Here is a 17,875-nt window from a genome sequence, read left to right as displayed (position 1 = left end):
AATTTAAATATACAAATTCTGATTTTGCCCTACGTGAAAAAACTTAGCACTCTAACCTCTTTACCTCATCAACCAAATTAGTTTCAAATTTTGGACTGTAGCAAAGATGTATTTAAGATTCCTTATATTTCAATATTATTTAGAACTTTATATGTTTATGTTTTTTAGGTATATTTTTCTTCTTTTTTCCTTCTACTTTTATTTTTTTGTACTTTATATTTTTTTTTTTTGTACTTTATATCATAAAATAACTATGATAAAAATAAAAAAGAAACTGTTGCGAATGAATTGAAATAATTTGATTTTAAGAATTTTTATAGTATTTGAATAAAAATTTGCAAGTTCTTTTTTTTAGTTTTTAAAATAAATGTGACATTGACAAGTTTTAATTTTTGTTAGGTTAATTTGATTAAATTATTTATGTTTTTCGCGATTGAAATTACTAGTTTATATTAAAAAAAGTTATATTATTAGTAATATAATATTCTACAAATATTAATGACATAATAGTAAAATGTTATACATTATTTTCATTTCTCGTGAACATCCAAATAATTTTAATGATTTACCATCATTTTTGTTCCTAACACAATTAGGAATTTAAAATCATTTCTTACAAATTCCATATACCAAACAGAGCATAGTTTTCTTAACCTTCAAAGAAAAATTACTGATTGAGGAAAAAATTTCATACATGTCTTTTAGACGAGATTAAATAAATAATAATAATAAAGATACGAGAGTGTTGGGTTGGTAAAGAGTGCACACAAGAATAATTATATCGATTGTACTGAGGTCTTTTGGGTGAAATTAAAAGTAAAATCAATTATGCCTAAAACAGACAATACCATACCATCATATAAATACTCAGAGAACAAGAGTATCATTGTCCACGTATGTGAAATAGTTTGATGACAAAGAACCGAAGAGCTCTATCTCCACAAAACGAAAGGGACCAAAAGAGAAATAAATAAATAAAAAAGAATTACGTGGTTGCATGGATCTCCATTTGCAAAATTTTTTTAAAAATATATTTTTTTTTTGTAAAAATTTGGAGAATTATGTTGGGTTTGACATTTGGAATTGGATAAGAATGATTTCAAATTCTATGATTTTAAACGAAATAATTTCAAATTCTTAATTGCTTTTAAACCAAATTAATTTGAAATCATTGAAGTTAAAATTTATTATTTAGATGTCTTAAAAAAAATAAAAAGAAAGTACAGCATTTTACTATTATGCCCTCGTAATTTTTGTATGATATTGTATAAATAAATAAAAATAATATAATATTTTAATATGAAATAGTGATGTCAACCCCCTATAAAAATAAATCATTTAATCAAATTAACTTAATAAATTAAACTTGCAAATGAGATTAAAACAAAAAAATTGATAAATTTCTCTCTTGATTATTAAAACAAAACAAACTTAAACCACAATCCATAAACCGCCTAGTCTTCTTTGCTGTCAGCCATCTCCTCCACCTCTGCTGGAATGTCGTTGCTAGCCGCCCTCCTCTCTCAACTTCGACTGAGTGGAGAATAAAAAGAAATAAAAAAAATAAAAAAAATAAAAACCTCACAAACTCAGAAACCGCATAAACCGACCCAAACCAAATAATTGGATCAGTTTATATAGTACCTGCAGTTCGGTTCGGTTCCAATTTTTCTTCTTTTAAATTTTTGGTTTCAGTTTTGGTTCGACCCTAAAACCAGACCAGACCGTGAACACCTTTAATTTCTATCAACATCAACATTTAAAATCTTGGCTATTCATTTCAGAATTTCAGATTTTCCATATGCCAATAAGCATTTCTCCTCTCATTTGTGAAGCTAAACCATTTTGAACCCGAAGATAAGAAGATGAACCGAATGTATGAATTTTTTTCCTCAAAGGAATTCTTTCCAAATGGTTGTAAATTTGGATACATCTATACCTCTAAAACAAACTCAACCATAAAAACTATGCTTCAAAATTTTTAGCGAAAAAGAAATGAACTTCTTACCTACAATCAGGCTGAAAAAGTGATTCGGATCCCATCAATGGTCTACACTGCAAAATCAAAAGAAAATTACTCAAGAAAACGTACAACTATAGGACAATCACCTAACACTACTACATTTCATTGTCGGAAAACATTATAACTATAAGTGGCCATCGTGGGAATTTTTGTTTTGATAGAAAATTATTTTGTAAGCTTGGTTAGTAGACAAGAAGTTAATAAACTAAAAAGAAAACAACCTCCGAACTAAGATGAACCAATCGCCCAAAGTTAAATAAAAGCCGGTTTTTATCTGCTTACCATAATATTAGATAGCTTCAGTCAGAACAACTTTTACTCCCCGGAAATAGAAATGAATAACTCCATTTAGCATTCACAAGAAAAATCTTCTGCGGCTTGTGTCCATTTCAGGCTGGAATTTAAAGTAGATAGAAAAAGTTAGACAAATAGGATGGATCATGATCTAATATTCATGCATTTCGTATTGAAATCAAGAGAGAGTAGGACTTACCTTATGAACCCACTCATATTCCCCGCCTTTAGAATCGAAGGTCCCATGCTGCAAACTAATCAATTTCATTGTGAAACGAGGACCGCATTCCTAAAAATGAAGTCTCGGAATCAGTTGTTTCTTACCATGCTACTAATCCTCCCTCTCCTTACGTTTTGTTTTGTTTAGTTTTCTTTTGTTCTAATTTTTTTTTTTTTTTTTATAAAAAACTCAGATGTAATTAATAAACCAAAGCCCAAAAAAGAGCAAAAACAACTTAAGGGCGGAGGGTAGAGAAAACCCTCCCCAAAGAACTATACAATCAACGCTTTCCAATCTTGCGTAATCTGAAAAAGACTATGGTTACAAAAAACTTTCTTTGTGGATGGAGGCTCACCAAGAAGCTTAATATTCACGAAAAAAGATTCTAAAGGACTAACTTTGTCCTAAAAAATTCTGCTGTTTCTTTCTTTCCAAAGAAGCCAGAGCACCGACCTCACAGCACAATTCCATAAGACGTAAGCTTTACCTCTTAGAGCCTTACCCCCAAAGCCTTCTGTTATAAAAACATCAATAGATCGAGGAAGACAAAAGGACGAGTCCAGAAGGGAGGCCACATAGTGCCAAGCTTTGTCAGCAAAGGGGCAATGCAAGAAGGGTTGATCTACATCTTCTGTGTTCTGTCTACATAACCCGCAAGCAATAGGGGAAAAGTCCAGTGGGGGATTTTCTTCTCAATTTTGTCCGCCGTGTTTGTGCCTTGGTAGAATAAAGTCCATAAAAACACCTTAACCTTCTTCGGAACTCTAAAATTCCAAAGCAGAGAAGCCGTAGCTGAATTCAATTTAGGAGAAGGTGAAGTGATGGCCAAGAAGGCCGATTTGTCTTTTGTTCTAAATTATTTCTCATGTTTCTCATAATATCACTTTCTCATTCAAACCTAAATACAAAAATCAAAATTGATACAGAGTTTTGCTCTCTTATACCCAAAGGCACCCGCTTCCTGCTCCAAGGCCCGAACACGAGAGGCATCAAAGGATTTTGGTATTAAGCTCACTGGAAGATATGAACTTGAGACCTCTAAGTCGGTATGACCAAGAGGGAGCAAACCCTGGCCTACTAGGTTGCCCAAGGGGGCAAAAATATTAACATGGCAATTTACATCACTCTAACGTGAAGATGTGCTTGCTTACTAACCCTTGAATTTGCATAGGAGCAAAAATACCCTCTAATTTTCCTAAAAAATAAATACTAACCTGAAGTCGTGCAATTACTTTCTGCTTAGGAACTTTCTCACCCTTGGCATCCTTGGAGTTACTTTTCGAGTCAGCCTCTTTTTTATTTTCCTTGCTATCAAAAATGTAACTGAGAAGACAAAAAAAAAGTCACATGTTCATCATAATCCAAACCCTCATACATACAGAGAAGAAAATATGTGAAACATGTAAAGGTATGAAAGATATGGTATCACACCGGTGATGCCGGAAGAATATAAAGTCGAAAATATGTGAAACATGTAAAGGTATGAAAGATATGGTATCACACCGGTGATGCCGGAAGAATATAAAGTCCCGTTGGTTGTGAAAAGTTACAACCCGCCGACCACGAAAATTAGGATCTTGAGGGAATAGTGATTGAATTAACCTAAAGAAACAACACAACAATAGAAGTCAACAAATTAAGAAAAACTTGAGAATAGTGATATCATAATCACAAAAGAGTAATAACAGGAAAAATAACATGAACCCCAAATCTGAAATGCAGCCTAAAGAGGCCGGCAGTATTTCAAAAAATCAAGTAATTAAGATACAGAAAGCAACCTTCCAACACGGAGACCAAGGCGCGTTGTGAAGTTAGTCAATACAAGCTCTGGCTCATGGCTGGTTGGATTTCCATGATTCTACAAGCAAGCAGAGATAAAATGGTAAAAGTTTCCTGGAAATTTTATTCCCCCAGATAAATATAGAACTAGTAACAAACAACGCAACAATTTTTTTTTAATCTCTGTGAGTGTCAGGCCAGCTTGCGCGCATCTCGACTAATCTCACGAGACAACCGTCTGACCCTACTACATTTGGTTGCCAAGGTAACTCGTGGGATATTAAATCCTAGGTAGGTGGCCACCATGGTTTGAACCCATTTTCTTTGAGCCCTTTGCTATTTACATTGGCTAGGTCACACCATGAAACTCCTATAAATGAAACTAAGTGGAGAATTATTGACCTGAACCAGCTTACCTTAATATCCTTTCGTAAGACAACATTTGATATCTTAAAATGGGCAGTAGGTCCCTCAGGCAAGCCAATAATTAGAAGGCCATCTGAAAGAATTTCAAAACAATAATATAGACTGAGGAAATAATCCAACTTACTAAACAGCTAAAAACAAAATACAAAAGAAAAAGAGAGAACATGTTTTCAAGAGAAGAAAGAACATGCAAGCAGGTTTAAGAAAGATTATCAATCTACCTAATTTCCTCCTACTCGTATGAACAACCATCAAAGAAGTGAAGTCCTTGGCATTTGCATATTCTATAATCTACAAGAAAAAGAAGAAAAGAGCAAAAAAAAAAAGTTATCACCAGAATAACAAGCTGCAAAATCTTTCTTCTGTATTATTCTTGTTTTTTCTTAATTTCCCTCGTCCTTCTGTGTATAAAGATAGACATATATAAGAATAACCTTCTTCAAATCGTTAGTTCCTCTCTTGTAGTAATGTGCATTTGGAATCACTGAAAGCAACTCTGATATAAACGAAGGTCCAATCTGCAAATATCAAGTCACGTACAAAGAAGATAAAATGTATATGCTTTAGGTTGCTTTCCATCAACTTCAGGTCTCTAAAAACAAAATTACTGTTTAACTAGTAATAATGAAGAGTCTTACAGTAGAGTTAAAACGACAAGTAGTTATCAGAACTTTTGGCAAAGTGTGGCGCTTTATGATCGAACTAAATTCATCGGCATCATTTCCTGCAAATAGCTGCAGAAAACAAAAACTCGACATATTACAAAGGTGTGCTCTACTAAAGAATTCAAAATAAACGCACACAACATATATAAAATATATAAACAAACACTACAAAAAATGCCATATATTATGATTTAATAAAAACAAACAAGAAACCTCTTCATCATCAGGTTTGCAAACAGTCTCATCAACCTCCCTGGTGTTCTCAATGGTGCGAGGAATCATCCTGGGAGGAGGCTACAAAAAGAATAGAAAAAGAAATAGAAAAGAAAGTCAGAATCACTAAGATAGTGGATAAATAGATTCAATGAGTAGATGATGTGAATGTGTTACTTCTTCTCCAAGTTCAAGAGCTTGCTTTTCAGAAGCATCACGAGCCTTGGCCCTCTTGCGTTTCTCAAGCTTCTTCTGCTGCTTGAGGTTGGCGTGAACTTCTTTCCTCTTTTCCTTGTTCTTTATCATTGATGGGATAATATCCCTCTTGTTCTTTTTTTCCTCTCCCATCTGTATGATCTCTTTCAACCACTGATATAAACCAAAAATTGGTGAAAGAGAACAAAATATGAGAGCAAGCAACTATGGGAGAAAGCCATAAAGAGAGACTTTTTTCTCTTGTGTCAAATCTCAATTTCAGCAAAAGGTGGACAAAGTCCAAATTTTGTTCATTTATATCTCAAATGTTTTGTGGTTCAACTTCAAGGATAAGTCGATTAAAGGTAACCAATGGAATATAATTTGAGAAAGACTAACTTTTTGTTTTAAAAATGACAATGTAAGTATGAAATCCAAGAATAATATCGATCAAGCAATCATTTCCCTGGGAATTTTGATGAGACATAAATCGAAGCCAAAAAAAATTCAACTAAAAAGAAAGTTTTTCTAAGGAAACAAAAAATTAAAAAACAAAAGCCTATGTGAAATTGAAAAGTAAATCATATACCATATAAACAATGGTGGTCCACTGTTAAATAAAACGGAGGTATGTTCAAACTTGAGTCAAGCTCGGTTATAGTATATATCCTCAACCAAAAGGTGGAACATTTGAATTCCCACTCCTAGGGATGTGGAGAGCATTTTTCTCATTATGGGTACTCTAACATTACAATATCACTAACAATTGTTACGGTTTTTAAACTTCATCAAAATTATCAACCATCAAAATGAATGGGTTTGGAGGTGCCATCCATTTGCTCAAATGTTACTAGAAAAAATGTTAAGTTCAGATTTTGTGAGAGTGGAAAAACACGATTGGTTTAGTTGTATGAATTAAGAGAACCTACTGACCATTGGTTAAAAACTGAACCGATTGGGTAATGATTTCTTAGTCGGTTGTTTGTTCTTTCTTTTCCTTCTTCCTCCATTCTTACTTTCTTCTTCTCCTACCTCACCCCCCTCTTTCAGTTTTTGTGCCATAGATCGCTGCCCTACTTGTCAACTATCAAAATTTTGTACAGATTTTGAAACAAAAATGCTAAACTAAGTTTTCGCAATAATATTTTCAGAATAAATGTACCACCACGAACTATCAGTATCATCTTACATCTATACAAATAAAATTACTTTTCAAAAACATATAAAAAAACCTCAGATTGATTGGTGGAGACAAGTAAGAACAGCAAACAGACGTCAGGTATGGGGGGGTAGTACGAGCAGCAACAAAAGAGAGAAATACGAAGGCAGGGGAACTGAAGAGAGAACAAGTAGCGGTGGATGCTACTAGAGTAGAGGTGTTCACGGGTGGATTGGGTTGGGTTAGGAGAGTTTTTGGGACCAACCTGGATTTTCCGGATGGCCATATATGGGAACTGAGAGACCCGAATGGCCAACCCTACCCAACCAAAAATTCTAAGGTTGGGTTAAAAAAAAAACCATACGCCAAGTTGCAGAACATATATAGCTACTGACTTGACAAAACTAAAAAATGTATAGCTATTGATTTAACAACACTAACAAAGGAGTAGTTTCAGAACATATAGAACAAAACTAAACAATGATCGATCTAATAACATTTTGCAAGTAGTTCCATAAAATATGTAACAAAACTAAAAAGACAGATAGACAGATGAAATCACTTCGTGAACATTCAATTCTGACCCATGAGTACCATGGCCACAATAAATAGAGTTACTTTCCTTTCCTGCAATGATATCATGGACTGAATAAATCAAAAGTCTAACTCTTTTGCACAATCATAATAAATAACCTGTGGCAAAAATACAGAAATTCTGAAAATTTAATGCAACCCACATGAATAAGAACCCAAACAACGAGAAGTTTGATGCAAAAACAAAAAAGAGTACTCGGCAGAAGGCTCCCACATTCATAATCGGGCAAATACTTTTACAGAAATTAGTTCCCAGGAACTACCTCTCTACGGCGGCCGGCAGTGACGGAATACAGAAGGCGACGCACAGCGGAAGACAGCAGCGCAGCGACGGGCGGTGGAAGACAGTAGCGACGGACGGCGAACAGCAGCACCGACGGTGGAAGTGCTGCCGAGGGAGACGAAGACGTATATCGAGTGGGCGAGAAGTGAAACCTATATATATTTTTATTTTTTTCAAATTAAATCCCATATAAAAGGCTAAAATAAAATTTTTAAAAAAATACCTATATATTTCTTATTTTTCTAATATTTCGGGAGGGGCTGGCCTGATTTTTTATACTCGAACCCACAAACCGAACCGAACCGAACCGTTTGGTTTGGAAAAATAGCAACCCAATCCAAGCCAAACGTTTATCTGATACAACCTAGATTGTACGGATTACTTAGATTGTCGGTTATTTTTTACACCTCTACACTAGAGTGAAAAAAAAATGTGAAGGATGCCCTAGTATGATTTACTAATTTTCAAGTTCGAACCTTCTGTGTGTCTCCTACGTATGTGTCCATGGATACAGATGAGCAAAGTTCTGACTTCTAATTACAAACAAACAAAAAAATAACCAATGGATTTTTTTTTTCAAATGAATAAAGAATATATTGGTTTGATTTTAGAATCATAAACCAATGATGGAAACCAAACCATTATGAATCTTTATTAAGGTAAAATATATGTTTGGTCTAGTTATTTGGATTTTGGATTTGATTTTTATTTGGTCTCTAAATTTGAAAAATCATTACTTTTAGTCTTGAGGTTTAAATTTAGTTTCTATTCTGCTTTTAAATTTAAAAAGTGCCTTATTCGGTCATTAAGGTTTGAATTTAGTTTTAAAATGATCCTTGTAATTTAAGTTTGATTTCTAATGAATCATGTCAACTAATATATGTCAACTAGACTTTACTATTTAGAAAAAAAAATGGAAAATGTCCTTGGGTCAATTAATGGTCAGTGACAAATCAGAAATCGAATTTACACTTTAGGAACTAATTAATAACTAGATTAAAACTTTAAGGACCAAACATGTCGCCTCTTGAAATTTCAAAGACGGAGTTGAAACTGACAAAAAATTATGGTTCCTAAACTAGTGGATCAAAAGCGTATTTTACCTTTTTTTAGGCCGTAGCCCACGGTACTCCGAGCTAAGATTCAACATCTTATATCAATATACAAAACTAAATGGTCCCTTAAATATTGGACAAATTTTCAATGGGTTAAATTAGAACTTTAGTATCTGAATTTTTAAAGTTGTTTCTAATGTATTTGTTAACTTTAATATTTATGCTATTTGGAATATAGTAGATATATAATATATTCAACATTTTTTTAGAACTTTCTGTATAATAAAATCTTAAATTTTTTTTTAGTACAGTACGTAGGGTCGGAAGTCGAACTTACAACCTAGTCAATTATCATTAAACTATAAAATATTAAACTGTTAGTTTTTAGTATAGAATTAAATGTTAATTCTACTCACAATCTTTTTAATTCCATGAAATTAGTATAAAGATTAGAAGATAAAATGAAAACTCGTAGAATGGTAAAAACAATTAAAATCAGCTACACACCAAACTAATTACAATCTCTCATTGATCATCAAAACTTTTTCAACCATCTGAAGGCTTTTTTTTCCTCCTCATGAACTAGAACTACACTCATTCCTCATCCATCACATTTTAATCTTCACATCATAACGTTAAAAGAGAATCATGCAGTTCTCCCTACACGACGGGACTCTCACTTATTCACTTGAAAAGATTATTAGTGAAAAATAGTTGTCAATTCCATTGAAGATTTCTAAAATGAAGTGGTAGTTTTTTCTCTTCCATTGAAGTAGGAAAGGTTGGGAGGGAAGCCTAAGACCACTTCCTTTAGCTTTTTTCTATTCCAGATATCGAGATGCCCATGTATCTTAGGATGTCTATTTGGAAGGCCGAGTTTGATTTGGATGGAAATGTGGGTTTCCATGATTCCCATGTCGAGGACATTCTATGTTGACATTTTTACCCCTTTGTTATTTTTTCATATATTTTCTTTCATCAAATTCCTTTGGTTTAATTTGTAATTTTATAGTTTAAATAAATTAATATACTCATTGACTAAATAGGTAATTAAGTATATTTATTTATTACATGTGCATATAAATTAAACTTTAATTAAATTATATAATTTCTCTATTTACTTTTAATATTTGGAATTAATTATTATGAATAATATCTATTATCTTAAATACATAATTTTAAAGCAACACGATCAGCTTACATTTGACATTTTTCTTTTTAGAAGAATATAATTTGATAATATAATAAATGAATTTTACCCCATATATAAAACATTAATTATATAATTGTATTTTTTAAAAAAATATTAAAGTTGAACATGAAATTTATATTCAATATTAATTACTTTTAAAAAAGTCTTATATTTATATGAATTCTACTTAACAACGTACAAAAATTAATATACATACGTAATTAATATAAAAAACCTAAAATATTAAATTAATTTTTAAAAAATCCAAATTATATTAGATTAATGTATAAATGATATGAATATTAGTAAGGTCGTTTTTGGAACGATATATAAATTTAGAACATTCCCATGAATAAAATGTTGGGAATGACAAATATTAAAACTTTTTGTTGTCCCACATCGGAAGAATAACCTTTGGGAAGTTGGTTTATAAGCATTGACTCAGTATTAGACTTATAAACTTGGTGTGAGGCAAGCCAAGACCAAGGCTCACACGTGTGCTGTTGAATGCAATTCAAAAGACACATGGGTGGCCAAAATAATTTTTTATTTTTTAAAAATTCAATTCTATTTTGGGCTACCATGTCACTATAAAAAGCTCACCCCTCTTCCATTTAACCGCCCACGGCACAACGTTTTTTACCTTCTGGTTCCTATTTTGTCCTTTATTGTCCAACAGTTGAAAGCAAAACTCCTACTAATGGCTGCTATCCGATCTGGGAAGGTCCTACCGGACTTGTCAAAATTGGAACCACTGGACGGATCCAACTATTGCCGATGGTCACAGAAGTTATTGATCTTCTTTGAGCAGTTGAAGATTGACTACATTATAACTGCCGCTACCGTCACCGCAACCGTCACTGATCCGCCTGCCGTTGCTGCTGCCACCGTTTCAGTTGCTGCTGCTGTTCCCGGGACGTCTACTGCCATCGAAGCTGACAAATTCGAGAAAGACAACAAAACGGTCCGTGGGCATCTTCTCAACCATATGAACGACTCTCTCTTTGATCTCTTTGTAGTCCAAAAATCTGCAAAGGTCATTTGGGACACGTTAGAATCTAGATATGGTGGGGACGACGCAGGCAGAAGGAAGTACGTCGTCGGTAAATGGCTTCAATTTCAAATGTCGGACGACAAACCGGTGATGGATCAGGTTCATGAGTACGAAAACCTGGTGGCAAGTGTGTTGTCTGAAGGCATGAAGATGTGCGAGATTCTTCAGGCCAATGTGTTGCTCGAGAAATTTCCTCCTTCCTGGAGTGATTATCGCAACCACTTGAAACATAAGAAGAAGGACCTGACTCTGCAAGAGCTGATCAGTCTCGTGCGCACGGAGGAGGCCAACAGGCTAAAGAATAAGCTCTCTTCTCAATCCCTAAATTCAGTTAAAGCTAATTTAGTTGAATCTTCTAGTGCTTCCAAAGACAGGTTCAAGAATAAAGGGAAGACAATTGCAAGAGATAGAGCTCAAAAGAACAAAAGTCTCCAACCTAAAAATCATGGTGACAGAATCGAGAAATCCAAACTGATCTGCTATGTCTGTGGAAAAGCCGGGCACAAATCCTATCAGTGCACTCAGAGGAAAGATAGGAAAGATCAAAGGGCTACTCCACAAGCCAACCTTACAGAGACGGATGACATCATTGCCGCTGTGGTTGTGGAAGCGAATCTAGTAGAGAACAAATCCGATTGGATTCTTGACACAGGAGCATCTAGACATTTCTGCTCGAACCGTGACCTCTTCCATGACTTCCAGGACTCTGCCGACGGTGAATGTGTTTTCATGGGAAACTCTGCCACAGCTGGAGTACTTGGGAAAGGGAAGGTTCTCTTGAAACTCACATCTGGCAAAACTTTATCATTAAGTAATGTGTTGTATGTTCCTTCCCTGCGTAGAAATCTGGTGTCAGGAGGTCTATTGAACCGAGCCGAACTTAGGATTGTGTTTGAGGCCGACAAGGCTATTATCACCAAAAATGGTGACTTTGTTGGTAAGGGCTATTTAGCAGATGATTTGTTTGTTCTCAACACTACTTCTTCTTATGAAATTAATTCTAGTTCTGCTTACATTGTTGAGTCTCTTGATGTGTGGCATGGTAGATTAGGGCATGTGAATATTGCATCAATTAAAAGGCTTAGGACTCTAAATTTAATTAATGCTTCCGATCTGCCTGAAACTACAAAGTGTCATGTCTGTGTAGAAGCAAAATTTGCTAAAAAAACCTTTTAAACATGTCACTGCAAGGTGTACTGAACTCCTAGAATTAATTCATTCTGATTTAGCTGATTTCAAAAACACAACTAGCAGAGGTGGAAAAAAATACTATATTTCTTCTGTTGATAATTTTTCTCGATATACGAAAATATATCTCCTAAAATCTAAAGATGAAGCTAGTAGTATGTTTTTGAAATTCAAAGCTGAAGTAGAAAACCAATTAGACAAGAAAACAAAAAGGATAAGATCAGATAGGGGTGGTGAATATAGTGATAATTCGCTTAGAGATTTTTGTGAATCAAGTGGAATTATACATGAATTTATTGCTCCATATTCACCTCAACAGAATGGAATAGCTGAACGGAAAAATAGAACTTTAAAAGAAATGATAAATGCCATGCTATTAAGTTCTGGTCTATCTGGTGATATGTGGGAGGAAGTTGCACTTTCTGCATGTTTTATTCTTAACAGGGTCTCTCACAAAAGGCTAGATAAGACACCATACGAGCTCTGAAAAGGATATTCGCCAAACCTAAGCTACTTGAAGGTGTGGGGGTGCTTAGCAAAGGTGACATATCCAGCATTCAAAAAACCGACAGTTGGATCTAAAACTTTTGATTGTGTTTTCATTGGTTATGCTCAAAATAGCTTTGCATATAGGTTCATGAGCTTGAATGACAAATCAATATGTGAATATAGAGATGCTATATTTTTTGAAAACATCTTCCCTATGATTAGAACTGATGGTGAATTTGGTGGGACGTCAAAAACTACATGTATATCGTTGCCCTCTACTTCTGTTGATATGCTAGACTCTGAAACTAAATCTAATGATACAATAGATTTTGAACATAGGAGAAGTAAAAGGCAAAAGGTTAGTAAAAGTTTTGGACCTGACTTTCTAACTTCCTGTCTGGTAGAAAACTTTGACAAGATAGATGATCAGTTCGCTTGCATGTATTTGATAGACGAAGATCCTAAAACCTACCAAGAAGCTATAAATGCCTTAGATTCTAGCCTATGGAAAGAAGCTATTAAAAGTGAGCTAGACTCCATAGTTATGAATCAAACCTGGGAATTGGTAGATTTACCTGTAGGAAACAAACCTATTAAGTGTAAATGGATTTTTAAAAGAAAAATGAGACCAGATGGTACGATAGAAAAATACAAAGCTAGACTAGTAGTTGTAGGTTACACACAAAAGTATGACATTGATTACTTCGATACGTACTCTCCTGTAACCAAGATTGCTACGATTAGATCTTTGATAGCTTTGGCTGCTATTCAAGGCTTAGTAATACATTAGATGGATGTAAAAACAGCTTTCCTCAATGGTGATTTAGAAGAGGAGATTTACATGACACAACCTGAAGGTTTTCTAGCTACTGGTCAAGAAAATAAAGTTTGCAAGCTAAAAAAATCTCTCTATGGCCTAAAACAAGCTCCTAAACAATGGTATGAAAAATTTAATGGCACTTTGGTAAACAATGGTTATAAAGTAAATTGCTCTGATACATGTGTTTACTCAAAGTTGTTTGGAGCTGATTGTGTGATAATATGCCTGTATGTTGATGACATGCTCATTTTTGGTTCAAACTTAGATATCATTAATGAGACCAAGTTACTCCTTTCTTCACATTTTGAAATGAAAGATTTAGGAGAGACTGATGTAATACTTGGTGTAAAAATAAGGAAAAATGATCATGGATATTCCTTATGTCAATCACACTACATTGAGAGAATGCTGAAAAAATTTGATCACTTTGATAGTTTATCTGTAAGAACACCTTATGATGCCATCATGAGTCTTAAAAAGAATCAGGGCGAGAGTGTATCTCAATCCGAATATGCAAAGATTATAGGTAGTTTTATGTTTCTAATGAATTATACTAGACCTGATATTGTATATGCGGTGAGTAGACTAAGTAGAACCCATGAATGGGGGATTGAAAATAACCTTTACGACCAATTCTGCACAATTCTTACCATTGAACCAAATGACAAAATAATATATATATCATATATAATTCGCAGCAACGGCATGCGATTTTCATCCCAACACGTGGCATCCTTAAAGCCATGTCACACCGAAGTCGCGGTCAATGACTGCGACTTTCACAAAATCGCAGTCATTGGCTGCGATTTCGGCCTAAAATCGCAGCCATTAAATGCGATTTACCTGAAATCGCATCCAAACCTACATTATTTGTGTCATTTGTTTTTTAAAAATATTATTTTTTAAAAAAATCCGTTTTTACAATGACAGTTAATAAGAACAAGAAGAAGACCAAGATAATCCCTTCTCCTTAGGCCTAAAAATGGCTAGAGAAAGCTATGCTATAAATTTTAAAAGAAAAATAGTAGTAATAATTAAAAAACATAAAAGTATTTCTACTTTTAAATTTGAATTAAATATTTGATTTGGTTTTGATTTTTTGGATTTACATTGATTTCTTTATTTTTTTATTCGACTTTTTCAATCAAATATACTCCATTTTTAAATTACTTATTTTTTTTAACCTAATTTACCTACTTCTCTTTTTTAAATTTAAATTCACACACCTTTTAATAAAATATAATTAAACAATATTAAACTTTAATTTATTAATTCTAATAATTTTAATAATCTTTATTATCTTGTTCCAATATTTCCGTCTATTTTTATAAGTTAAGTTACTGATATTTTTACATGGGATAGTTAAAAGTGATCCATCATAGCTAATTAAGTTATAGTTAAAGTGTTAATTACTAATTCAAACAAATTCCATAAATTTTTATAATTTCCGTAATTTTTTTTCAAAATATCTATCGACATTAACATTTTCATCAACATTTCTGTAAAATCAAACTTTAACATTTTAAACCTTACTAGCAATTAATGCATAAATAAAAATATTTTTGCCAACATGAACATAACTCAACCGTAAAGATTTACTCCTCTCGATAAGGTTTAAATACCCACACTTCACACTGTTGTACTAAAAAATAAAAATATTTTCATTTTGACGGAATTGATCGGGCATACGAACCAATATCAGTTATTTTCCATTCAATTTGTTTGGTTTCGATTAAAATGAGATTGAGGTAGGTCACTTTTAACACTCCTTTATTAAATGATTTAAATCCCATTTTAATTTTGCCATCAAAGTCTCACGTCAACTAGATAAGGGGAATATTATAGGTATATTGAGTTAATGACATCTCTAGTGGTATAAGACTTTTTGAACCCAAAAGTAAAACTACAAGGACTTATGCTCAAATTGGACAATATCGTAAAAATATGAAGAAGACCCAGTTGTCCTAATAAGTGATATTAATTAGAGTCATATTCCAAATTTAACCATATAAGTAGAATCCTCAAGTACGAACAAAGACGCATGATGAGCCTAAAACACATAGCCACTAGAATTGTGAATGAACTCCAAATGTCAAACAAAAAGTGGTAAGTAGTAGAGTTCGGACAGACAATATTAGCTGTTTGATGATGATATTTTTGTCAAGGAGAGAAAAGTTAAAAGGTTGCAGGAATGATCAACATCGTGTAGGGTGAATATCGATAAGTAAAAAATAAAAAAATAAAAAATATTTTAAGCTTCGTACGAATCAGACTGTTTAGGTCGATTTTTCAAGGGGAGAGAGAAATAAAAGGAGATAGGGAGGGACACATTATTCACCAAGACTATATTTTTTAGGAAATTATTATTTTATATATTTTCAAATATAACACAAATTTTTAACTCCTAAAATATATTAGAAAAAATTCAAAAGTATTCTATATTTTCAAAAAATTAAAAGCTGTGATATTTTTAAAAAATACATATTAATTTTAATTTTATGTCATGAAATAAAATTTCTGATTTTTTAATCGAGTCTAATTCAAATGTCATTCTCGAGTGACAAAAATATAGCACAATAAAATATTTATATATATACCATCAGATTTTTAAAATATTTTAAAAAGTTACAGATTTATACATTTATACGAAATCAAGGAAAATCCACTTTTGTGACATTTTAAAAAAAATTAAAAAGTAATTATCCTTTTATAAATTCACATTTTTTTATATTTTAGTGTTATTTCCCTTTTTTTGTTTTTTCTCTCTCTCCCTCACGTGATTCACGTGTCCCTTCCCTCATTCTCTCTCCTCTATTCCCTCACGTGGGAGAATTTTTTTGAATTTAATAATTGATCCGTTGGAATCAGGTCGAATCTAACGGTCACGGGTTTCCAACTTTAAAACACTTTCTATTATATACTAAATAATTTAAACACGTTAACAAAATTGTTCGAATACCCCAATAAATTATTTTCAATTAATATATGTTATTACTATGTATTATTGTACCAATGTCTCTTTTTCTTTTCTATAAATCATACAATTTTTGAGATTCTATAGTAATTCTTTTATACAATTTTTAATTTGAATTTTGCAGAGTTTAGAGAGGTCGGCGATTTGGAGATTGATTGTCTAAGATATATTTTTTTTCTTAACTTTACATCATACGTACTTATCAACGAAGACTTGATCATTCGTTTGCTATATTCTTCTCATAAAAAACTTAATCTACTCCAAGGACCGATCTGTCGAATCCGATATGTCCGATCTACCATCCGACATGAATAACCACCGGTCGGGAGGTATGCTGATTCCCAACTTATAAATAGAAGACAACATTTTCACAACAGGTATCGAATTTCTTCTCGAACTTACTATTGAGTCCGAACTGTTTTACTGATTTGAATGTCGAAGAGTTTGCCCCCTTGTACAGGTTATTCTTGTGTGTTCCGAGTTAGCAAACTTTCGTGTCCGACCTTGACTAGGTCCGACCTCAATCCATTTTCTACATAAAGAGTCGTGATGTGTGCTCTAGAGGAGTGAACGATTATTTGATGAGAGATTACATGAAACTTTGTTCGAGGAAAGAGATGAGACGACTTTTTGGGTGGAATAAAAAAACCTAGGAATTGATTCTTATGTGTTTCTCGACACCAAATATTGTAGGATCAGACAAAATTAGTCGAGGTGCACGTTAACTGGCTCCAACACTTACGAATATAAAAAAAATAATTAAAAAAAGTCATGATCCATATGTTCAATATCTTGCCATTATAAAAATGTAAGGAAGTCCATTATCCTAGGTTAGGCCAGAGTTATTTTAAAAATAAATATTAAAATAGACCATTTTTAAAATAGCTATTTTAAATTACACCTTGCAAAAAAAAAAAAAAAAAAAAATTCTTGTTGGAATCGGATATTTGTAGCACCATTTCCTCGATAAATTTTATCGACCGATTCAACCCTAATCTCTAAATGTCAAATAATAAGACCAATTTCATTTTCCCGTTCTCCAATACATAGGCTAAATCACAACAAAAAATACTCTTGAAAGTTTGTAATTTATTTTTGAAATATTAATATCTTCTCAAAACTTTCCCTAGGACTTTTTATAAATGTTTCAAAAATACCTCTCAAATAAATATCTATTAATATTTTGAATAGAAAATTGACGTGGTAGAATTTAAAACGATGATTAATCAACGATCTCCATTGACAACACAGT

At 32.9% G+C, this 17,875-nt stretch overlaps 1 protein-coding gene across 1 annotated transcript; it reads right to left on the bottom strand.

Annotated features, from left to right (window-relative positions):
- Positions 1 to 1,272: 1,272 nt before the first annotated feature.
- LOC111023106 (uncharacterized) lies at positions 1,273 to 7,996 on the bottom strand. The gene is made up of 14 exons (XM_022300459.2): positions 7,832 to 7,996; positions 5,798 to 5,989; positions 5,621 to 5,701; positions 5,381 to 5,476; positions 5,177 to 5,260; positions 4,964 to 5,033; positions 4,733 to 4,815; positions 4,316 to 4,395; positions 4,041 to 4,139; positions 3,752 to 3,860; positions 2,517 to 2,606; positions 2,306 to 2,417; positions 2,009 to 2,055; positions 1,273 to 1,533 (listed from the first exon to the last, which is right to left on the bottom strand). The coding sequence occupies exons 2-12, from the start codon at positions 5,966 to 5,968 to the stop codon at positions 2,379 to 2,381; spliced, it is 1,002 nt and encodes a 333-aa protein (XP_022156151.1). The 5' UTR covers positions 5,969 to 5,989; positions 7,832 to 7,996; the 3' UTR covers positions 1,273 to 1,533; positions 2,009 to 2,055; positions 2,306 to 2,378.
- Positions 7,997 to 17,875: the final 9,879 nt, after the last annotated feature.

This window comes from Momordica charantia, assembly GCF_013281855.1.
Source record: "Momordica charantia cultivar OHB3-1 chromosome 7 unlocalized genomic scaffold, Mcharantia_2.0 BLBB01000007.1, whole genome shotgun sequence".
Classification (NCBI taxonomy): Eukaryota; Viridiplantae; Streptophyta; class Magnoliopsida; order Cucurbitales; family Cucurbitaceae; genus Momordica; species Momordica charantia.
Note: the sequence above shows the minus strand (reverse complement) of the source record. Positions and strands in the feature narration are given on the sequence as shown.

Bases quoted from the DNA above. Each gene is read 5' to 3' on its own strand.
- LOC111023106 (XM_022300459.2), bottom strand. From the start codon at position 5,968: ATGGGAGAGGAAAAAAAGAACAAGAGGGATATTATCCCATCAATGATA. The intron at 5,477-5,620 runs GTTTCTTGTTTG...TGTTTTCTGCAG, and splicing joins GCAAACCTGATGATGAAGAG to CTATTTGCAGGAAATGATGC. The intron at 4,816-4,963 runs GTAGATTGATAA...AAATTCTTTCAG, and splicing joins TACGAGTAGGAGGAAATTAG to ATGGCCTTCTAATTATTGGC.